The sequence below is a fragment of the Manacus vitellinus genome, unplaced genomic scaffold (genome assembly GCF_001715985.3).
Source record: "Manacus vitellinus isolate BGI_N305 unplaced genomic scaffold, ASM171598v3 scaffold_0_pilon, whole genome shotgun sequence".
Classification (NCBI taxonomy): Eukaryota; Metazoa; Chordata; class Aves; order Passeriformes; family Pipridae; genus Manacus; species Manacus vitellinus.
In genome coordinates this window covers 53667440-53692188 of record NW_021938789.1, presented here as the reverse complement: position 1 = coordinate 53692188, position 24749 = coordinate 53667440, and the positions used below count along the sequence as shown (strand labels likewise).

At 39.5% G+C, this 24749-nt stretch overlaps 1 protein-coding gene across 2 annotated transcripts in view; it reads right to left on the bottom strand.

Moving 5' to 3' along the window:
• The window catches only part of NR3C2 (nuclear receptor subfamily 3 group C member 2), a 201731-nt gene that overhangs the window by 20752 nt on the left and 156230 nt on the right, over positions 1-24749 (bottom strand). For both annotated transcript variants that reach the window (XM_018073490.2, XM_018073483.2), the window contains 2 exons: positions 14329-14667; positions 13781-13925 (listed from right to left, as the gene is read on the bottom strand). In XM_018073490.2, the coding sequence (XP_017928979.1) occupies positions 13781-13925; positions 14329-14667 (484 nt within the window). The remainder of the gene's footprint in view (positions 1-13780; positions 13926-14328; positions 14668-24749) is intronic.

Below are 24749 nucleotides of genomic sequence, written 5' to 3'. Positions count from 1 at the left end.
ACACAACATCTAAACTTCTCAACATCGAAAACGGAGAATATGAAGACCTGGAATATAAGGGTATGTATCTTTATGGGGACATTTAAGAAGGTAAGTACATTTAAGTAATAAAAGGCATGGAGCCAAAGCTCTGAATCTGCTACGTGGATACGCATTCAAAAGTGGTGTCATTAGCTCAGTTTAGCTTAATCCTCCTTCATAATAATACGCTTTAAACTTTACACCTTAAGTTAATCCATCTTAAGTTCCCCAAGTGTCTCCTTACAGGCTTAATTTAATGCCTGGCTCACATTCTGTCTGACCTTTCCTGCAGCCCTGTGGATGGGCAGAGCAGCTGCCACCAGCCCAATCCCCCCAGTTACTGCTCTGCCCAATTCCCACCTGCTCCTGCACAGCCTCTCTGACCACAGGAACCTTGTGTTAACTGGTCACTGATTTGCTCATCACATCCCCACTGCTGCTGCATTTTCCCCCTTTCCCTCAGGAGGAGACAAGATGGGCACTTCTGCTGGCAAAGCCCTCCAAGGCATCTCCACCTTGGTGGGAAGAGAGGTTTTGTTCCTGCTGTTGAGTTTCTCTCCATGAACTGCACCAGACATGTTCCTAGTTGAGAGACTCCCTCGTACTTTCCCTGGTCTTTTCTTTCTCCCCATTTGATCTGGGATCTTCCCCTCACCCCATGTGAACTTTACATCCTCACCTCTCTCATTTCTGCTATCAAATTGACTCCAGATCTCCAATCCTGCTTTCAAGGGCAGGCTGCATGGAGACCAGCTCTGTGGTACCAGCCCCCAATGCCTCACCCTGTTTCCTTCTCAAGATGTAATCACTGAGAACTGAATACATGGATGAAAAAGTGGCAGACCAACCCAGCTCCTCCTGCTCCCCTGCTCTGTGGATGAGTGACAAGACAAATGTCTTGAGCACCTGGCTGGTATGGAACTGATGATCCACATCACCAAGGGATGAGCCACTCAACTACAACAGATACGTAAGGAGTTGAGCAGTCACACCGTGAGAGGAGGGAGGTTTGAGGAAACTATTTAAGACAAGGCATCCTAAATACCAAACCAGTCTTATATCTCATTAATACCCTTATGTGACCTCCACGGAAACCAAACAGCCACATCAAAAACTGTGAAACTAAAGGCATGCTGAATAGAAACAACTTGCTATGACTAAGTAAATTATCATTTATGAAGTCATCACAAAGTCTAGTATCGTAAATTTCCTTGTTGAGGGTGGAAACTGCAACTCCACTGACCATAACCAAGAAGAGGAACCCACGCATCACAAAATATTCACTGACAGGCGAAACTCAGCCCCAAACCAAACGTGATATTTTGTTTTATTTACTTTCTCATGGATACTATTCAAAGCTGCAGCACAAGGCATCTTCCTAAATTAAGACAGGAAAGCAAAGAAAGGGAAAGCTGTGGTGGGTGTGTTGAAGTTTCATCAGGACTTAAGTGGCTTGCTGATAATCCCAAGAAAAAATGAGCCAAGTCATCCCCTTTCACAGCACTCAAAGGAACAAACATGCAGCTGACTTAGTCCCTTGGCCTCTGCAGCTCAAAAGACTGAGGAGAAGACCAAGCAAGATTTGTAGCAAAAATCTGATGTCAAAGATATTTTTTGTGTTTTCTGATTTTACACTTTTTACCACTGTAAGAACCAATTTTATAACCAAGAGCCTTTCCTTTGCTAGACTAAAACCTGTATCCATTTCAAGGTTGCCCACCACTTTAATTATTTCAGGGAAATTCATAAAGCACATTATACTGTAACAAAACCAAAACAAATAACCAATCAAACAAATGCAACCCAACAACAAAACCTGCCAAAGGCCTGAAGGTCAAAACTTGTTTGGAACCCTCAGAAAACAAGTTACGCTTTCCCCCATGCCAGAAGAAGTCAGTTTGAACTTGGCAGAGAGAGGAGCAAAATATCACCAGACACCTTGAGGGCAAGGCAGAGATGCTGTGGATAAAGAGGGAAAAATAGCAGGGATGTGGGATCACAGCATCCCTTGTTCATCTGCTCAAACCGTCTAATCAGAAAAGCCCTTGGCCTGAATTATCTTACCTGCCTTGAGAGGGCTTCTTTGACTGGAAAAAGTTTTGAGGTTCTTGGAGAAAGAAAAAAAAAATAGACATATTATTTTCACAACAAATTACTGTTTCTTGAGGGAGTATTATACTTCAACAGCTCCAACAGGGGCAACAGACACCACCTAGAATAAAACTGAACCAACTCTTCCATGCAAAGGGGCAGTCCCTGCACTGCTGCATGTTCAGCAACATTGGGACACACTGTGCATTACTCTGCACAATGGACTGTACACAGACACCTGTTTCCCATCTAGAAGCCATTATAAACGCAACCAAAGTCAGCAGTACTGGAGCAGCATCATTAAGTTATTGCACTGATCAAAATCCAAGCAAAAAAACCATGCAGAATTCAGGCAAAATTCAATTATGACTTTTCATTCAGTACTTATGTCTTATTCAGCACTCTCTAATCTCTGCTTACTCTGCAAGCCACGGCAGAAAGAGACAAAACATACTCACTTCAACACATTGCCTTCAACTCTTAAAGCAAAGCTTTAGAGTAATTTCCTTCCAGGAAGGCAAAAATACCTGTTACCTTGCAGCAATGGCAAATGCAGGCACTCAAGCCCGTTGAAATTCATGGCAGTTCTGTCATCAGTTTCTACCGGAGAGAAATTTGGGTCACGTCCTTTTTCCCTGCAACTTGTCAGTAAGCCATTAGAAATAAATACCCCATCTTTGGCACCACCAGCAACCTTTCTTCCTTCTGATAAGGATCATTTAATCCCACAAGTTTCTCCCCAGGTGACAGGGCTGCTGCAGACTGAGGGGTGTGTACCTGGGAGCACCAGCACTACACGTCACGAGGTCACAACAACGACCTTGGCAGGAGAACCTGCCAAACCCAGAACAAAAAACAGGGACTGGACTTTAGACTACCAATGCTGAACACTGACAGTCAGACAAGGAGGATCATTTCATATTAAAACAGATCTGCAGACATGAGCTAGTATTTTGTGGGCTTTAGCCACCAAAGCAACTGGCAATTTTTAAACTCAATTTGGCAATTTTAAACTGAACTTAAAGGAGTCAAGTCTGAAAATTAGCTTTCTCCCAAGAAAATCCTCATGGTGATCCTACAGAATACCATCCCAGACAACTAAGAAATTTAGAGCTGCTTTAAGAGTTTCAGCCAAGTGTCCTCCTGTTATATGCCTATCAACAAAGGAATTGGCAACAGCCCATGGATAATGATTGCCAAAGGAGAGTTTCAGCTCGCAATCACTAACAGAGAACCTGTGCTAAAATCCAACTTAATAATCACCAAGTTATGTAACCCTAAAATCCTAAGCACATCAACAGCAAAAAAAACCCCCAAGTATCTGCTGGTATTAACAGTTAATTATGCAGTTAGCTGAATGCTGATACCAAATACTCTCTTTTGATTTGCATTTGCATTTCAAAAGAGACAAACCACAGTTTTAATTAGAAAATACATAATTATGCCTTTACCAAAAAGCTTTTTCAATACCACATTCAATAATAAGTGATGAAAATGTACACATGACAATAAATACTCTGTTTTAAAGTTCATCAGAGAAAGGTATTGACAGCCAGCTCATCAGGTATTGTTTTATACATCCATTCTGCCAGGGCTCATTGCCACTTGCAGTGGTTCATCAACAAAATTACTGCTAATTCCACATGCAGAGGCAATTCTCCTCTTACACCAACAATGCCTCAAAAAATCAAGACTTTACTCATGGTGTCACATAGAGCCTGGCATTTTCTGGAAGTCAACTGAGGCATGTCTTCATCTCATACCAGCCTAGAAAAATGACTTCCTAATTTTTCTTTAAATCACATTTAACTCTACAGAGGAAGTAGCAAATCAAAGCATGTGAAAGGCATTTGGAGATGCCAGCAAATAACTCATCGATGTGTAGAAAGATTAACGCAGCACCATGTTCAGAGAGACACTTGCAAGGAACAAACCCCTATCCTAATCCTCCTGGCCAAGGACCTCGAGAGAAGTGAAAAGAAATCCTCCCAAAAGGCTTGTGGATGTCCCAAAATCATGCTGAGACAATACTAAGAGAGCATAATTATGCCATGTTAAATGTAAAATCATTGGGCAAGTCTTCATGTTAAAGTCATAAAAAGTAACAGTCAAATCCTTTTGAACACATCACAAGCCGGAAACCTGCCAGAACATTCACTGGGCCAACAGATGATCAAGATGAAAAAGAAGTGTTTGAGAAAGATCAGAAAAGTTAAATGAAATCTTTGCATGAGTGCTTTCCATAGAGGAGTACAGGAAGGCTCTGCACCAGAGCCTTTTAAGTAAGCAAAGTATGAGAACTAGTTTCAGACTAAAGTGTAAGTAAAAGAGGGTTTAGAAAGACCAGAAAAAAAAAAAAAAGCAGTAAAATGAATAGTAATAAATCACCAAGACCAGATGGCATCCATCCACAAGCTGTAAAGCAACTTAAATACGGAATTGCTGAACTACTAACCGTGCTGTGCAGCTTATTGCTTAAATTGCCCTTATAAAAGTCATGGAAGGCGACAAACGTGACTGATTTCTTAAAATGGGTCTGAGAGTGGGAAGGGAGCACTCCAGAGACCAGAGGCTAGTAAGTCTCGTTTCTATATCTAGCAAAACGATTGAAAGAGAAGCATGAATAGATAAATAAATATGCTGTACGGGAAGAAAGTCAGCAGAACTTCGGCAGAGAGAGGTCACGTCTCACGAATCTGTAAGAGCACTCCAAAGACAGCACAAGGATGTTCTCGTGGATACAGGCAACGTCTGTACAACGGAAATGCTTTGCATGTGCCAGGTCTAGCTGCATCCCACAGCCATATGGGGTGAGACCTAAGCAAACACTAACCCTCTCCTCCTCCTCTCCTCTGCCCTGGTTTCCACACAAAGGAAACTGGGGCGTGCATCGTGGGTATGGGCTCTAATACCATCTGTCAGTGTGCCAGCAAGGGTAATTACTGGTCTAGGACCTGCACACTGCTTTGCATGAAGAGGTATGTGGGGATGCAATCCTGGCAAGGTTGGATTTTAAAGCTATTAAAAAGATCTCCTGAAAGCTCTTAAAGAGAGCTTAGGGATAAGGAGGAGGTCTCTTCAGGGATTATTAGCAGCTTAAAAATAGGAGACTGAGGGTCATAACAAATGGACATCTCCCACAAGTAATGGAGGTTACCGGGGAAGTCTCACAGAGCTCCACGCTGGGGCAAGGATTGAGAACTGTGCTCATATATCACCTGAAAAAAAAAATCAGATCTATGGAAGTGATAGGGCTCGCTGATGACTCCAGGTGATGAAATCCAGAGCTGCCTGTGAAAGACTGAAAAATCCTGCAAGTCTGTGTGGCTGGCTGACAAAATGGAAGGTGAAAACCACTACACGGACAATGTAGACAGTATAATCACCTCCCATCATACATACAAAACAACAAGATTAACAAACATCACACAATAAAGAGATCTAGGCATAACCTAGGACAGGTTTTTGGGGGCTTCTGCCTTTTGAAAATGTTTGCTCAGTGTTTGTCAAAAAAAAAAGTGAAGACGTGAGAGAAGAGTCAAAAGCAAGACAGAATTTGTAATTTTGCTACTGCGTCCACTGCGCCCTGAAATCAGCATGTCAGTCTGGTCTCCTCCCAGAATTAATACAATGGGCTGGCAAAAGCATGGAGGGAAGAGCTGAGGATGGCCAGGGATTGCAGACAACTGATATACAAAGGAGGATTACACTGACTACCTGATTCTTCAGCTCATAGAAGAAACAACAGGACTTGACGGTGATCTAAGTGACGAATGCCACACACAGGATGAGAAGGATTATATCCACTACTACTACAAACACAGGAATGAAGTGGCACTCCATGAAATTATCAGCCACCTGCTTTAGAAACATCTCCAACAACCAAATATGCATGATTAAACTGCAGAAGCGACTGCCACGGAACATTTTAGATGTCAAGATTATAAATGCATTCGAAAAGTTATTAGGCAAATTCACAGAAGAAAGGTACAAAAGGGTTATTAAGCACAACTGTCCAAATGCAACCTCACATTCAGAAAGTACCCAAATCACTGACTGCTGTAACAGGCAAATGAAGAAGTATCATTTTACCCTTGTCCTGATCTTAAGCTTTCTTTGCAACTGGCCAGTTTAAAGGATGAGAAACTGTGCTAGATGGACCTTTCTTCTAGCGGTTTCCACACTTTTACAGAACTCCTTAAAAATACTTCATCTCCTGTTTTCCCTTACAGTTTCACAGTTTGAACCAAAACACTCCAGAAATTTAGGAAATGTTTAGAGATAGAGGCATTAAAAGGCAGAGACTTTAGAAATTTATGCAAAGAAATCAAATCTATTGCTTTGCCCAACAAATGACCTGTTTACAAAGAAAAAGCAAAATAAAGACTTGGAAAATCTAGCTGAAGCATATTACATCCATTATGTACAGGTATGACAGCAGCTTTTCAAAATTTCCTTCTGTGTCTGCACTATCGTGGGGTGGCCATGTAACAAAATCCTTTCATGAACATCTCTGGATGGGAACTAAGCTGCACTTAATGAAAAAGTAAATAATAGTAACAACATATATAAAAAAAATACTGATAAAGATACTTCTTACTGCACTGACAGTTTGTATGAATGCAGTACTCCTCATCAAAATAATATATGCATACAAAAATCATGCAGGGAGGATCATCAAGGAGTGCTTGATGACCTTTTAACAAGATCAGGGATCACACACACAATTTATTAGCAAAGAGTGAACATTGACAACTCCCATCAACCATTGTTCCGGCAGCACTAATTAAAAATGAGGGATTTGGAGACTGCCAGATGAAAGAGATTACAAATATGTACCTAAATTTAGAAACTACAGGATTAACAGATTGCAAAAGAAGCCAAAAGGGTTAACAGTCACCATCCTGCAGAACATAAAAGCAAAAAAGTAATCATTTAAGCAATAAAAAAGTTACTTATTGGTTTTATCACTATTCACAGATGATCTAAGTAATCATCCCCCCTCAAACCCTCAAGGTATATAAGGTTAAAAAAAACCCTGTTCTTAAATATTCAGCTTATTTTATTACGTCTATCTTCCTGCTGTTACCATAGAAATCAGAATACCAGGAAGACTTACAGGCTTCAGCACAGAAAGGGCACAGAGAGGCTGCTGCATCCTTGCACTGCCTTATGCAATACCAAATCCTAATGGTCCCAGTTTCCACAAGCATATATTGTGAGAGGATATTAGAAACATAATGAAAAGACGATGAACATTTTATTTACTAATAAAATATACATAGTTATTAAACGTAGATTTAAAAGAAAATCTTAGCTATTCAGCTGAGCTACATCTTAATTCTCACTTTAATTTTATGACTTTCCTCAATGTTACAAAATCCTCTGCCCATCCACATCCCATGACAACACTACCATAGAAACTTCACAGAAATCCCAATGTACTGAAGCTATTTTCCCTGCCTCTCTCTACCTCATTTGCTCTACAACAACTTTCTTATTTGAAAAATGTATGCTCTGTTTTTCTACTCTATTGCTAATATCAACCTCTGTCTCCTTTTAAATGTTAAAACCTCACACTTGGGACAATTATCAAAAGCATAGCATGAGACATGCTTGAAATACTACAGTTTGATTTTACTGAATTTAAATCTTGCACTTTAAAGGGTGTATTTATATTAATTTGTAATAAACTTAGTTTGTTAAACTACACTACATACATAGTATGTATTATTTAAAAATATTTGGAGTAGATGATTGAATTTTGTAATGAAAAAATCCATCCGTACTGCACTACAAACTATAATAGCCAGTAATGTCACAATTGCCTGAAATGGAAATAATGAAAGGACAGCCACTTCTGCATTCAAAATCCATGGCCTGAAGCCTCACCTTATCAGTCAAAAACACCAACCAATATATCAATTGGTATATTCTGCTCTTAATGTTTTGTACATAATATTCAGCCTCTACTGAAACCCTTTTACTGTAAAGACTGAGCTGCATATGACTTAATACAACAATTTCAGAGATTGAAAAGAGACATCACTGATCCAAATGCTTGTGAAAACTGGTCCCAGTTTTTAGACTCAGCTTTTCAAGTTCACTTCAATACTTTCAGGTACCTCATGCAATTCCTAGTGCTGTTCTTATCAGGCAAATCCTCAAGTCCTTGACTGGGGTAAAAAAAAACAATGACAGAATAAAGTACAATGGCCAGGAAATTCAGAACCTGCATACTTATGCACCTATGATTTATTCTTTATGCTGCAGATGACAAATCAAGAAAAATCAAAGGAGAAAGAAAACACACAGCACATTAGTCATTCAGTGCATTTGCAAAATACTGTTGAAATATTGATGCTGTACTTTAATGTACTAAAGAGTCTCAACATGGTGTGTCTCAGCATTACTGAATTCTGCCAGTATCCCACATCATTGCTGTTTTACAGCTAGATAAGGCTGGAATGGTAAATAAGGTAATTTTAGGGTAAATTCTCTAAAAATAGTAAATGATCGTGGAATCTTCAGCCTCTTCAGAAGTCCCCAAGGATTCAGAAATCCACAAAGAAGTCATGTAAAACTTAAAATCAAAAGATATATCAAGACCTGTGGGGGAACTCTGGGGTCAGGCTGTCCTTTTGGGGTTTTTAAGCCAGCAGAAACCAACACATGCCAAAGAGGAGCAGGGCTTGAGTTTTAACAGTCGTCAGCAATTCCACAGCTGGGTTTTTGCCCAATGGAGAAATAAGAAGTCACCATACCTCTTCCAGTGCAGCTTGCCATGAGGGATGCAGTTTCTGGCTTCCAGCTGGGAGGAGGAGACGTGCTGGGAGCAAAAGCCATGGCTCCAAAGGCAGCCCATGTCCCACTGCTCCCACTGGTTTCCCACGTTGTGGGAGCGAGGATCCCTGCCATTCCATGTCTTGGCTCCTGTCAGGTTTCTGTTGGCAGTGCTGCACTCATAAATGGTTTTTATTCCTTCCTGAGCCTCTGAAAGGTTGCCAGCCAATGCCCTGACTTAATGTATGGGTGGAAGCAGATACCTGGGATGTTGCCACCACTAGCCGGTGGGACAGCAGTGTCTGAGCCCATTACAACGTGAGCAAGAAGAACCATCCTTTGCCTTTCTCTGGAATTTAGGCATCTGACTTTTCAACTGCAAAGACAAGCTCCTACTACTGAAAGATTGGATTTCTTCTAGACATGAACTGTCACACCACCTCTCTTCAAAAATGTTGAGGACTTTTCCTTCAAAAGGCCACTAACTTAGCTATTAGTTCACTGATTAATTCATCCAGTAAGGGAAAGACGAATGGAATTCGCAACTAACTTCCCTGCCTTCAAGGACCATATCTTAAAAATCATATTTTAGGCTGTTCCCTGCAGTAAACAGTGTACTGTGCATAGTTTCAGTCAGAATGCCTGAAAACAAGGTAGTGTTACAAACCATTTTGTTTTGTTACATCCCTTGCTTTGTTCTTGCACCCATTCCAGGCAGCACCGCTCAGTTTCCTGCTTTCAATTGTAGGTAATTCTACCCATTTAATGCTCTGGACTTAAATTGTCCATGCATATGCCTGCCTCAGGTTGAATTAGATTAGAAAATTTCAGCTAAAGTCTTTGGTTAAGCCTTAAAGAGAAATTTTCTCCCTCCCACGAGTTAAATAAACAACAGACTTTTTTTTTCTGTAGGATTTCTGTTACTTTTGCAGTAAGAATCTGAAAAGTCTCAGGGCTCAGGGTTTGAATTAGGGACAGTCTTTTGCCACGTCTTAAGAAAATCTTCCCCATTAATATCCCTCTGTTCTCCCAAATCCCTAGATCCATTCAAGGTAAGGCTTTCTCAACGGCAACAAATGAAGAAAAACACCAATAGTCTCTTACTACATAATCCTGTATCATCCCTACATTTCATCCAACCCGATCAAAGGAGTCACATGAGAAAAATATTATGGGATAGCATAACTTAAGGGTTTGGTTATGGATACATTCTTCAATGCATATGCCCAAAAGGTTTAAACTATGGCTTCATGGACCACCTTAATTTTGGAATTTTGCAACTTCCTGAATTTGAGTTTGCACAGCTTTAGGAACATAACTGCAACACCTTTTGAGTGTTATTACATATGCAACAATCCTTCTTTAAGAGTGTTTACCCACCATAGCAATTATGTGGTGTCATGTATATGACAGTCTTTTTAACGATTTACTGTGGATTAAACCCAAAGCTTGTGCCTACAGAATATTAGTTTTGATTGCAACTACTACGCTACAAAAGAAATGGACTAAAAAATCACACATGCCATAACTTACACAAACACAACATAAAATATACACTGGTCTGTTTTATGCCTCTTTTCAAGCTGTTTTTAGGCATTTCTGCAACAGGCCGAGCAGCCATTTTCTCATCCCTCAGTTGAAATCTGCATGTTTACTTAAACCCAATTAAATCAATGGAATATATGCCTGATCCATAGAGACAAACAGTACACTTAATTAGACATGTAGCATGACTAAATGAAGGCGGACAAATATTTCCAGCCTTCCATAAGCCTAACAGGAAATCAAACCACATATGAGTAGGGAGGCATTTTGCACTGTATTTATACAATCAAAGTTACATTTAACAGCTATTAACAACAGGGATCCTCATTTGTTATTTGCCTTGTTTACAGGCCTTCAGAATAAGAAAGAAAATAAGATCATATATCATGGCCTTCCAGAAACATTACGACTTCCTTTTATTCACAGTAGTTAAGAGTAAACGGAAAATTCATTTAACATAAAACAAAGCCACATAATTCTGCTAATGCCAACCTCTACTTTCACTCTTTTTTAACTGTTCATTGAAGAAAATGCTGAACCCTCTGGGGCACTGAGTGTATGCTACTGGCCAGGGACATTCCTGATTTTTTCTTGCATGGAGACGGGAAATGACCTCTGCAGACACAATATGAAGAAATACCAAGAAAATCTTGGCCAAGTGATAACAGAAAGATTACTCACTCAAGCCATCAGAAGGAAAAGTCACTGTAAAGCATCTCCCTTTCATTCTGCATCAATTAATACAGTCCTAAAATGCTGAGGACAGTAAAACACTCAAAAAGTGGTACGCAATGAACTTTAGGGAGGTCTGATAAAACCTTGTGGCACAGAAACAGAAGCCAATACTTAGAACTACACATTACATTTCCAAGTTGATGGTACTCAAAAAGTAATGTAAGATTAGCCTTCAGCAACTCCAGAGCAAACCCTCAAAGCACTTCACAAACAGTATTATGCTTTTTGCTTATCTGAATGTTTTCTACACTGAGCTGTCTTGGCCAACTTGCATAATTCCAGCAATTCTCTTACTTTACTTCAAAACTGGAAAAAGGACTGCATCTCTTGAACTTAGAATCACGACACAGTAGCTTGGGAGGGACCTCTAGAGGTTTCAAGTCCAAATCCCTGCTCACAGCAGGGCTAATATCAAAGCTGGCACAGGCTTTGCCCAGTGAAGGCTTGGACATCTTCTAAGCCAAAGACTCCAAGGTCCTTCTGGGCACTTGCTCTGCTATTTCACCATCTCTTTATGAAATGTCTTCTCCTGCTGCCCAGGAGGCAGTTTGTTGTGCTAGACTTGCAATCAAAAACTCATTTTTCCACTGAGCACCTCTATAAAGAGCCTGATTTCATCTTTTCTACAACAACTCCTCCAGAAGCTGAAGACTGCAATTAAATCCCCACTGCACCCAGCACAGTATTCTCCTGGCTGCATGAGCCCAGATCCCTCACTGTCCCAGTCAGCCCCCGACCACCTTGGCCAACCTCCACGGGCTCTGTGCAGTTTCTCAACAACTTCCAAAAACAACTTGGCTGGAGAGCCCAAAACTTGGACTCTAAATGCAGTCCCAAAGACCATCCTGAGTGGCAACATGAGAAACTGAGAACAAATATCAGCTATGATTCCCATCAAGTATGAAACATGAGCAAAATGACAAAAACCCCTCCTATTCCAGCAATGTGGCCATTACTGTTTCGGAGTAAACACTGTTCTCCTACTCTTTTATCTCCAAGGAAATTTCTTGCCCTGATTAGCTACTTCAAAAGCCCCTGTCCCCTTCTCACAGCTCCTGGTAGGTAATTTTTGTCTATTTAGAAGCAACTGCCTTCTGCTCCCTTTGGGAGCTTTGCAATGAGTACATTACTAAATATGTAGAAGGCCAGACCACTACCTTACATATATATATATATCTGATGTGGGATGTTTTAATTTTGCACTCCATGATGACACTGCATTCCCTTTTTCTAACCTCAACCTCAATATAACTCTGCAGGTACCTCCATTCCAGGTTTGCAGCATAAAACTCACAATTGATCTCGACTTCTGGAAGTTGCTTCTATCTGTAGTATCACAAATGCTAGCAATGCACACACTCTTTTGTTTGCAAGCAGGATTGATTTCCCTGTCCAATAAATTTTGACCCCCTGACTGATTTTCTTCAGATGAGGGAAAGCTGCTTTTGTGTTCGAACTTTTAGTCTGCATTTCCCCAGGAGAACTAAACTCTTCAAAGTTCACATTTTCACTTAGCTTTAGCTGCAGATACTATTTTTCTTCTGTGATAATTCTCTAATGTCCGAGTCGTAATGGAGGTGCTTTCAACAAGGAAAATGGCTGACATTACATTTTCAACCACATGCAATGAATCACCAGTCCACCCTCTTAAAAACAAACCAAACCAAAGAATCCTCCTTTGATATTGCTCACTGCTTGGGGACCAATCTCATACTCATTAATTATTTAGGAATTCCTAAATCAAAGACAGACTATTAAGACGGACAGCGACAAAGCATCTTCTCCAAGAAAAAGATTTCAGAATGCTTTAGGGGATTGAGTGGTAAGTTATTTTTTGATAATTTTTTTCCTGGTTTGTTTTTTTTTTTTCCTTCAAGTACACTCACATCTTATTGATTATGTCTCATTTTTACCTCTAGAAAAAAACCCTCAACCTTCTGGGATAAGAAAATGATGCGACCCTCACCTGACTGCCTGTGTATTCACTTAGATTTTGACTTTACTGTCTTGTAATAAACACTAGGAGAATGGAACAGAAATTAAATTATAGTCATCAAAAGCAAAGCACTAAACACACACAAACTTAAAATATGAAAGAACACATACTCAGACAGAATGTCTGATCCTTCTTTTTGTCTGAATGCATCATAAAAGAAGTTATGTTTCATTACTGAAAAAAACATTTCGGCTTCTTTCATGGTTGCAAAGAAGGGTAATTAAGACTGTCAAGAAAACACATTGAACAGCTGTATATTGTTAACAAAAGCACCATTATATGACTGCACTGAAAAACCCAGTAATTTAAACATTCACATTTCCTAGAAGTTAGACATTTTTCCAAGCTCCAGTAGATACCAAAAAATGTTCTTTCCTATAAATCTTGGTCATGTATCAGTCATATTTCAAGCCAGTAGGATGGTCCTAATTTGAAAACACATCCACATACATAAGGAGAAGTGGATGGCAGTATCAAAGCTTTGGCAACTGAAAAGTGAGTCACTGAAAAAAAACCCCAAAATTTAGCTACTTTTTAAGCCTGAAAACCAAATAAAGACAGAGGAAACCTTCCAGCCTGTACCAGAAAGGGCCATTAAGGAATACTTACTCATCGAAGATCAGGTCTGGAGCAAAATAGAGGAACTGGCTGTTTGTGTGTTTGTATGATCTCCAACTCAAGGCAAACGACGACAGACACATCCATGAATACTGAATTAAAGTAATTTGGTCCTCAAGAGGCAAGTTTCTAAATCCTAGAGACGAAAACAGAAAATACCCATAAGCAACAAAGGTTGGTCAAACCATCACTGAATACATTGCTCATTACTCTTCTAGAGTCCACAAACAAGAGCAACACTCCCACAAAGGATACTTCTGAAAAAACAAATCTGTAATTTTTCATTCCAGTGACAGAACTCGAAGAGACTGTTATTCAGAATGAAAGCTTTTTAAATATCAGTCACAGACATATGAAACAAACATTATATAAATCAAAAAATCCGCAACAATCTTCTCTCAGATGTTCATCCTGCACCTCCCATCGCGCGTTTTTTCAAACAGACTCCATAGATTAAAGACCCAATTTGTCAAGCAAATAGTTCTTTGACCTAAAAGAAACAGTCAAGTGACATTTCACCAAACGACTCATGGTCCTACCTGGAAGTATCTTTGCCCACTTCACCACCTGAATCATCTGCTTGCCGGCCAGGCGGTTTAAGGTGGAAAGCAGGTACTCCGCTGTGTCTGGCTTCGAGCTGTCGTATCCTGCGTACACGATCTCCGGTTCAATGCTTTCGAGGATCTTAACAGGAGAGGGAGTAAGTGCTGGTGAGATAGCAGACATGTGGGGGACAAGTGCAGTGTTTACAGAGGGCTCGGTCACAGGTGCAATGTACGTCGTCCCTTCCTCGGGGCTCTGGGGTGGTGGCTGCTGCCGCTGCTGTGGCTGCTCCTCGTGCATCCCTTTCAATTTCCCCAACTTTTTGGACTTCCGGGCTGTGAAAATGAGCAGCGCAAGAGCAAAGTCAGTACAGAAAGTCAGCAAAACCCTTGGCTTTATAGAAAATGGAAGCAGAAGTATACTATCAAAGTTTTAAAGAGAAACAGGTGCAGAACCTTAAGAAATACTTCACTGCCTGCAGCATTGGCACACTGGAAAGATGACCAAAACAAACCTATAAGCTCATTTTCATTGCTTTACTGGATGTTTTTATAGATGACAAAATGTCCAGTATCTGTCTCCATGCAGACATGCATAAAACATTCTAGTTACTGTAGTTGGTGCCAACTAAAAATTTCAGAACTGTATCTGTTTTGTAGCTTAAATTAATCACTTATCACCTACAAGACTGCAATTCGTGTTCTCAATTGCATTTGGCCATCAAAAGAAATCTGCCAAAAATAAGCAGATCCAGAGCATTCCTAAGCTTTTGCCTCAGCTGGAAACGTAGTCAACCTATTCTGAACAGCCCAAGCTAAGAAGTCCATTTGCTTTTGCCTCTTTGATACTTCCATAAGAGCTCTGCCCCTTCTCTTGAGTAATTCTGAAATCATGTTAAAAATATCTACCCACTTAAAGAAAAATGACTGGGCCTCGTGTAACACCTTTCTCACTGCTATCAACATTTCTCAGATGATTTGCCTCCCCTTTTCTTTTAATTTCCTTTTTTTTTCTTTAATGCTACCCTTCCTACTGTTCTTTACTAAGTATTCTTAGAAGACAGCAATGCTACGGTGCTTCCACTTGTTGAAGAGACGCCAGACATTCTCTGTGGGTTGCATTCCCAACTTTACCATGTGAATCAGAGATATGAAAGCCAGCAGAAAGCTCTGCTCCTGCCCCAGCAAAATGATCTTGTAGCATGAGGGAGGAACGGGAATTAAAAATCAAGACAATTCAATTAAAAAAACACACATAAAGAACCAAACAAAAAACCCACCACCACCCTTTTCACTATAGGAAAACATAAAAAAAAATAAAATCTTTAAAATCAGTAAATAATGAACTAAATTTAAATGTTTGCAGCTCTTTCAGAGTTAACTTCTCTCAAATACAGTTTTTCTTATCTATCTGTTCACACCTAAAACCCTTCTCTGGACTTTTATCTTCCTGTCTCTTGATTATTACAACATTCCTTTTACCGGCATCAGTAAATACAAGCCTATCTCACTCCTACCTGGAATACTATTGCAAATACCCTTCTTAGTCTGTGTCCTTTCCCAAGTCTACCTCCTCAACTTTTTTTCTGTCATCAATTCCCCTCCCCCATCTTTCCTTAAATATAGTACCTTTTTTGTAGTTTTAGGATCCTTTCTGGCCAACCTCCATCTCATCCCTCCTCTCTTCTCCATTATCAAAACGTTCACTTCCACTCCAACTCAACATGCCACGCCACTGCCTCCTGGGAAGTTTTCAAAGCTTGCTCTATGTGCTTGTTCCTGCTCCTCCTATTACGGTGCAGAAAACTCCCCAGTAAGACCCACAGAACTACCTCACTGCTCTTCTACAAACCACTGTTTTAAGAAAATTCTCCTCAACAGTGGAGCTGCTACTGCTCTCAGACCACTGCTGGTGACAGCAGCCATTAATGTTTTACTGCTTCCTTGACACTGGGGCTGCCTGCCCAGAGCCAGAGGCTGGGAATGAGCGAGGCAGGATACAGACGCCCAGGGTCCAGGACAATGCACACCCAAGTGCAACAATAGCCTGTTGTTTTCAACACTTCCTTGCTGGGACAGTACCTTGAACTCTGAGGAGCTGGTTCATCTCAAGATTCAACAGAAAAATTTATTTATTAGGGTAAACATGGGACATTGCTACAGAAAACAGCGATGTTACTAATCATACAGAAGGATCTTGAAGGTGTCCAGTCAAAAAGAGATGCTCCTTGACTATTGTCTTCAAAACCTGAATACAATTCATTAGTACTGAAGCACATACTGCACGGAGCAGTGAGTCCAAAATCTGAACATCAGTTTGGTGTTGTTTCCATTACACCGTAAGGGATCTTCACGGTTGATCTCAGCACCAACAACCCTCAGGTGACCTACAGAAAACTTCAGAGATCTTTGTGTAACTTTCATCGCCTTTCCTTCAGAGAGCTGAAGGAAATTAATTTCATTAATTGATGTATGTCTGCTTTCAGCAGTTCCTTATTTTCTCCCTGCCTGCAGATATCCAGACCAAGTGAGGCAGGTTAAATTTTTTAATAAAAGGTTTGAATATGCAAATAAAGATATGCTGGTCCTAATAAAATTTAATTTAAAATTCTTTTGTTCAACTAACCACACATACTTAAAAACTTCCTAATTATTGGAAGTGTTAGCACAGGTTACAGAGGAATAGTTGTCATTTGAGATTATAAGGAAGAAGTGAAACAAGTATCTGTCAGGAAAGGTTTCACTGCACCTTATTCTGTCTCAAGAGACAGGACAGATGAGAAGATCCTTCTAAAAAGTCCCTTCAAATCCTATTTCTTACTTTTCTATTATGAAACTCTTAAAAAAGCTCATTTAAACAATGAAGCAGAACTGAAGGATTTTTTATTCTCTGATGCATCAAGTTAGACGGATATGGCATCTATTCTTCAAGATCTAATTTCTGATACTAGCACCCAAAAAGCCATCTTACAAAGCAGCAGCTGATCAAACATTTTGTTAAACGAGCCTTTTCCTCACTCTGCAAAATAAAACAGATAGAGTTACAGGCAAAGCAGGCAACCCTAACAAATTTAATCCTGAAAAGTATGTGAAAATACTGTTGTTCCCCATTTGGTGCAGTTGTACCTATATGACGACATCCTGGTAAAATCACTGTGATCATTAAAGACAGTTTACATTTATCTTAGAAAGGCAAAGCAGAATTTACAGATTTTTCAACAAAATAAACCCGAAAAGCAAAGCAAGGATGGCCAAGTTCAGCAGAATGTCTGATGATGAGTTAACAGAGCCATTGGCCATTGAAAACAGTTTAAAAATAAGCCTGAAGGAGTGGATAGAGATTGATGTTTGCTATTATTATTCATTAAGTTTATCAGGCACTATTTTTTTCTGTTATCAAAACAGGACTAAAAATAAAGAACTTTACATATCTTTCATGTTTGCAGAGGCAAAAAAAATGCATTCATGCCATAACTACACCATAACAAAAAAATGTATTGGTTTACCAGCCCCATCAAGTATCTAGCAACATAGATAATTGATTACATACTTAGGCATAATTTTTTATATTCTATTCTTCAAGAGTTTTTCATTAAAAGAAAAAAGAAATAACATTCTTCGACATATAAAACTGGCATTAAAATGTGTTTTAGTTTCATTTTCTTCCATTATAATGCCTTTAAAATGAAGCTGAGAAAAACATTACTGCTTGACAGTCATGTTTACAGTGAAGAAAACTGTATTTTTCATTTGGCTTTATGCCAGTGCTGTAGCTCAACTGGTTTGGTAACTCCCACAGAAACCAACAACTAAAGATTAAATACAAACTCTGAGCAGTACGTACTCCAAGTCGGTCTTTAGAAGCTGTTTTTCACATTTCCTCTCTAACTGCGATACCAACTACAAAACCGACTAAGCCACCTCTGAATCGGGGGCAAAACTGAGTGCAAAAGCCATGTTCATCAGGATTGCCCCCTGGAAATGCTCTGACTCTCCACAGAGACCACAGGATGGGGCAGGCATGGGGCATTTCACGTGACAAAGCTGAAGTCTGAAGCCTGTTTGGGGTTAGGACAAGAATTTCATCCAAATGGCTGCACAGCAGTGACTGTGTATTATCTATAACTGCAGGACGCCTTGCCCCTCCTGTTCAGTGTTACTGCAGCCAGGATATCATATTATAATCCTTATATTTTTAAATCACCTGAGATAGAGTAGTAATTGAAGGAAAAAAACAATAACGAAAGACACTGCCTATACACCTGAGGTTAATACTTCAAAAATCTGACACGACTTTGGTTGAATAAGTATTTTAGAAGGTCTCGTATATTCCAATAAAAATAATAAAAAAAAAAGTAAAATAAGGTGAAGCATTTGAAAAGTCATGATGTTGGATTTTTAAAAAGGCACTTCCAAAAGACCTCCTCTGTAGTTCTAACAATAAATTACAGTATAATAGAGGAAGAAATAAGCCACAAGTGACAGACAACTGGTTCCTTAGTATTGATCCTTCACATGTAAAGACTCCTGTCTCAAAGTTGGCACAAGGAGGCCTGTGATCTCAGGATTGAGAGTTTTTGTGCCATGTGTAAAACACTAAATAGGCTTCTGTTCTTCAGGGAATGCTACTCTAAGTCAAATAACAAGACATTTACCTGGAAGTGTAGTTACAAGATAGGTAAATTACTATACTCTTTTTTTAAAAATATCATAGTAAACTTACACATGCTATACAAGTTGGGTCTAGAGGAAGCTAATCTATACTCCCTTTGTGCCCAGACAATATACACAAATGAAGTTATGGAATCTAGACACTTGATAACTATTTTTCATAAGCTCAAAATTAATAGTTTTCATCAGTATTATTGTTAAAAATACAGGATCCAGAAATGCTAGAGAACAAAATGCTATCAAATAGTAGATAAACCCCTGTAAATATTATGATTTAATTCAGCAGTTTTAAAAGAGTAATATCTTGTTTGTAGAATTGTATCAGTGTTCAAATTTAGCAAATAAACAATGTAAAATGCTCTGCAAATTCATGCTGGCTTCCAGTTCTTTAAAGTGAAATGTGAAGTTTAGAAAATTAGTCATATTTCTATGTAGAGGGAATTATAAGACTTGCAATGATAATGCCCTTGAATCAGATTTTTTTTTTAAAGATGATATTCAGAGCTTGCCTTGATGTCTATCAAAAAGATATTTATTATTTGTATAGCTAAAGACATAATATTGATTACAAAGATCTTGTTTTATCACATGTGTAAAGCTCTGCCGGAGCCAGAACCAAACTGATCCTGACCCAACAGATCTTTATTCATTTTGCAGGACATACTTGGATCTGCAAGTGATATCAAAAGCACATTAAAAGAACATATGCTACCTCTAGTGCAAAGCAGAAGGAAAGGGGAAACCAAAATGGACACAGCACAGGACACAGAAAGTGATGGAGGTTTAAAAAAAGAACAAAAGGAGAAGAGAACGTGGCAACTGGAGTAAATACAAAAAACGTAAAAGACATAAGGGAAAAAAAGATCACTTCAAACAAGGTATAATTTGGGATTATTTCAAAGTATGCACTACACTACTAGTGGTCTAGGCAGCCTGAGGGTAGACAATATGCTGCAAAACAAACCCAACTCTGACCACCTTTAACTGTGCTGGCTCTGTATGCCATGCCAGTGTACATCTGCATTTCAAATACTTGAGCTTCTCCATTCAGGTCCCAACTTCAGTGCCCGAGCACTGCAGCTGAGCTACAACCACCACCACCTTTCCAACCTCAACAGCTGTCAGCTTTCTCCCTTCCACCCCATGCCAAATGCTGGAGAGTTTTCCTGCACACCCTTCCACTGCCACCTGCCTCTGCTCTCCAAAAGCAACCTACAGCACCTTGCTGCACCACAGCTACCAAAGGTACAAGCTGCCAATTCTCCCCTTGAGGCAGCTGTAACAGCCTTTGGGCAGGCTCTCCTCTGAGCCCTCACCAAGCATTTCCACCTTTGTATAGATAAATGCTCCATTAAAATGCCAGTTTTTCCTCCTCTGAATCTTTTCATCGTGTTTGCCTGGTGACTTTGTCTCACTTACTTCAATGAACTGACATCTGTTCTCATTAGCTATTTTACTGCTACCACAAATAGTGTTTCCCTTCCCCCCCAATCTGTTGTATCTTGACATATATGAAAATTTTGAGCTATCTTGGTACAGACATTTTTTCACTTAAGTGTCTAGCACAATGGGAAATGAGATTTTGCTGAGAAATTTCTAGACAATAACACAGACTTTATATAGATATATACACAGACACACATATGCATGGAAACACATGGAATAAAGTGCAAAGCAGGAATGAAAACGAGATCTTACAGCATCATCCCATTCACCCTACAAAGTGCACTCAGGCATACACCTTTATTCAGGAAACAGAAGAAATGAGCAAGACAGGATCCTAAAGCTTCCATAAAACTGATTACACACTCTGGGAAGCAAATCACTGATTTTCAGGTAGAGCTGTGGTGGATGAAGAACCTCTAAATGTGACCCTAAGTGTTAGAATCATAGAATATCGTGAGTTGGAAGGGACCCACAAGGATCCTCAAGTCCAACTCCTGGTGTGCCATATGTAAGAGCAAGGATCAGGTACAAATCTGGGAGACACACAGACAAGTGGATGAGTCACTGCTTTAACTGGATAAACCAACGGGAGGAAGTAAATGAAAAGCAGCTACTGAAGCAGGGGACGAGTTGTACAGGGACTGAAAAGGAGAGCACAAGATCACCTTATCATGTAAGACAGACTACAAAGAGGACTTCACTCTTGCAAAGCAGAGGCCTTTCAAGGGTGATTTTTACAGTGGCATTTGGGATATGCTGAAGCGACCAAGTAGTCTGCCTAGATATGCAAAGAAAGGAAGACTGCAGCTGGTGAGGAAGAAAACAAAGGTTCCTGGCTTCACACAGCAAAATAAATTTTAAAATCTGTTTCTGACAACTGTGACCCAGAGGAGATAGAAAGTGATAGAAAATGCTATCACTTGCTGTTGAGTCTGAGAAATCAGTAGTCTAATTAACAAAGCAATGAAAATTTCCCAATTCCTTATCCTCTGCCAGCAGAAGCAAGCTTTAACTGGAGAATAAGCTGAAAACCAATGACTGAATTCAGCAGAATGAAATGGTAGGCATAACTGAAACAATGACATAGTTTGGTACTGTCAACATCATTTACAACTGTTTACTAATTAATAAGTAACACGTTAATCTGACAGGATTGGACAACCTAAAGACAAGAAATAAACATGAAGTCTGATCTATGGAAATGTTACATTTTATTTGCCTTTGGTCAGACTCTGCAAAGATCCAGGCCCATCCAGAAATGTGATTCTTGTTCTTGATTCACATTTGATATACCAAAAAGGGAAGCACAGCACGGATGGAAGAAAGAGCTTCTAATGTACATTTTAATCCACGTAATTGTACACTATTTTCATTGTGTTCACTTAAATGTATTTTGGTTCTCTATTCAAGTTGAATTTAAACTGCTAATAAAACAGACTGTAACTAGATCAATATTTCCTGCTTATTACTTTGCTTGTTTATAGGACAATTTTGGAAGTGTTTGCATCTTGTTTTGTTTGGAACAGATTCTAGTACATGAAGCAGTGCAATGCTGCTCCAGTACAGGACTGTAAAGTACAGAAACAATATATCTGAAAAAGTTTATCCTATTGCCCTGAGCAGGATAAGCCGTACTTTGCCCAAGTCAGTATGTCATTAATCTCCAATAATAGGAATTCCACAATATCTCCAATCTTCCTCCAACATCTAACCACTCAGTTTTCTCCCAACATCTCCCAATTTTGCATCATTTTTTCTGCAGTAAAGTTGATTTCTCTTCATCATTCCCCCAGCGGCCATAAAGAACTTACCACTCCTGTCCCATTTTACACCACTTTTTGAATTGACTGGTATCATGGTCTTCTTAATATGTTTCTCCCTTCTACACCACAATAAAATAAGTTTCTTCAGCTCTTCCTTACAGATATATGTTTTTGGGTTTTTTTTCCCCTAAGTTTCTTATTATCCTTGTTCTTCCTTGGGAGGTCTCTAGTCTGTATACACCTTTCTTCAGGCACATGATATGAAATTTCAGGAAGGAAGATTCAGTTTAGATGTTAAGAGAACCTTTCTAAATGTAAAGCTCTGATGCGAAAAAATGGAATAGGTTATCAAGGGACACAGCAGATACTTCCACACTGAACAACTCTGAGAAGAGTTAAGAGATGTGTCCTTCATTTTAGGAAGGACACAGGCACTACTAATCCCACTAACCAGGACAGGAATGTAGGTGACAATTTTGCCAGGCTCCTCCACCCCCTCCACCCTGTCCAGAAGTGCTGAAACCAGACACAATCATCAGGCCCACACTTGCCAGCTCTGACAAGGAACAGAATAATTCCTTGGTATCAAACAAGACTTGCCTATTTTTGCAACAGTTTTACATTGCTGACTCTAAATTTAACTTAAAATCATCACACAACCGTGCTCCTTTCTTCACTGCAGTCCCTCAACAGCTGCTCTCAGGTATCTCATTTCTTCATACCTCCACTTGCACTTCTCAACATCACCCTCTGCACTGCACCAAAAATGCCATCATGTTGGCTGGTTTCAGACACTAGAACTGAAGATGCTTCTGAGTTCTGATTCTGTCCACAAAGGAGAATTTCCAGATCTGTAGATTTATGTATTTGTTCTCTACTTTGTTATACATGTAATTACTAAAATTACTAGTAGACCAAGAATGAACCCCAATAGGACCCTACCTCAGACGTCCTTTCAGTCCAACAACAAACCACTCACACCTACTTCAGAAGAATGCTGTTTTCAGTAACTATGTGCCACTTAATGAGAAATATTATAATATTTTAATGAGAACTCTGCATTTCCTTCTGATTATACTTATGGCTCGAGATATTGAGTGGTGAAATACAAACACCTACAGGGAGGTGGCACCTCACACCAGTGCTTGCACGGAACAGATGCTATTCCTCTGAAGTGCACTGCCTTGTACACACAGGATTCAGGACTGTGGATCCACAGCCACAAAGATCTGCGTGCAGGGATGGCCTTTGTAGCATGAAGATGGCACAGGAGGTGCCATCTCGATTGTCTCAAAAAAACTAAGGTGAAAGCCTAGATTAAATATTGTGAATTTTGAGGTCTGATTCGATTCAGGCTACCTACCGGTCTAACACATGGGACAGTGATGTCCATGGAAATTAAGAAGGCAAGGCACTGAGGAGGGTTTGGGTAAGAGACAGAGGGAATTAATCTTTTTTTCAGTTCTGCTGAGCTTCAGGCTAGGCATTTGTGAAGAGATAGCAGGCAAAAGTGACAAAAGAAAGCTGAGATCCAAAGTGCATTTTACAGGAATATTTAGGTTGTCAGGGAAAATGTCTAACACATTTGCTTGTTTCTCAGCAATCCTCAAAGTGATAATTAAATGAAAAATAACAGTTTCATAGGGGTACTCCTCCCTGTGTGGGAACAACTTTCACCAAATGCCAATTAGTGGTTTCCTGTTAAAATCAAATCAAGCTGGTTTTGATAAAGCTTTTTAATGAGAAATGGATGAAGTATGAAAATTTCCCTCACATATACTTCATATAAAATCCCAAACTGGCATAACAGAATCTCACAGCTAACATTATTGGTATATAAAACTCCTTCTTGTATTTCTTCATTAATTTCAAAAGAAATGTATTTACTAAATATTTAAATCATCCAATAAACAAAGCCTTAAAAAAAGCTCACAAAAGAAAATTGTTAATGATGTTAATGAAAGCCAATCTTAATCAGTCCTTTTCAGATGTTCCCAAAACTAATTTTTTACTTATTCATTTCTCAAATGTATGGCAAATTCAATCATTTTGGAGCTAAGTGTTGTCTACCAAATGCATCAGTGGTTTTGACTATTTATCAAACAGATCTAAAGACAGGCAGTAAAATGCCAAAACAAACATGAAGAGGAGGTTACTTACAGCTCCAGTATTTGTCACTTACAACTCTATGACACCTGTATCAATTAAATACCAGCAGCTTGAACTGCAAGCACTGGTAATAATTTGATTAAAAACAAAGTTAAGGAAACTTTGGAGAACAGATTTTGAAATCTTCCACTGTACCAGACTGAATACTCTTGGCTATGATTACTGGTTTCTGCCTTGCGCCAAGTGACAACCTTCCCTCCCAAGACACCCATTCCCGTCCAACCTTCTGCAGGAGTTCCTCATCCAAGTCTCTCCTGCTTTTATTTGGGTTGATACCCAACGCTAACTCTGTTCCACTATTTATGTGCCTTTCATCCCTATCCCGCAACACAAAGACATCTTGATTGCCCTGTTACAGTCCTGTAGACA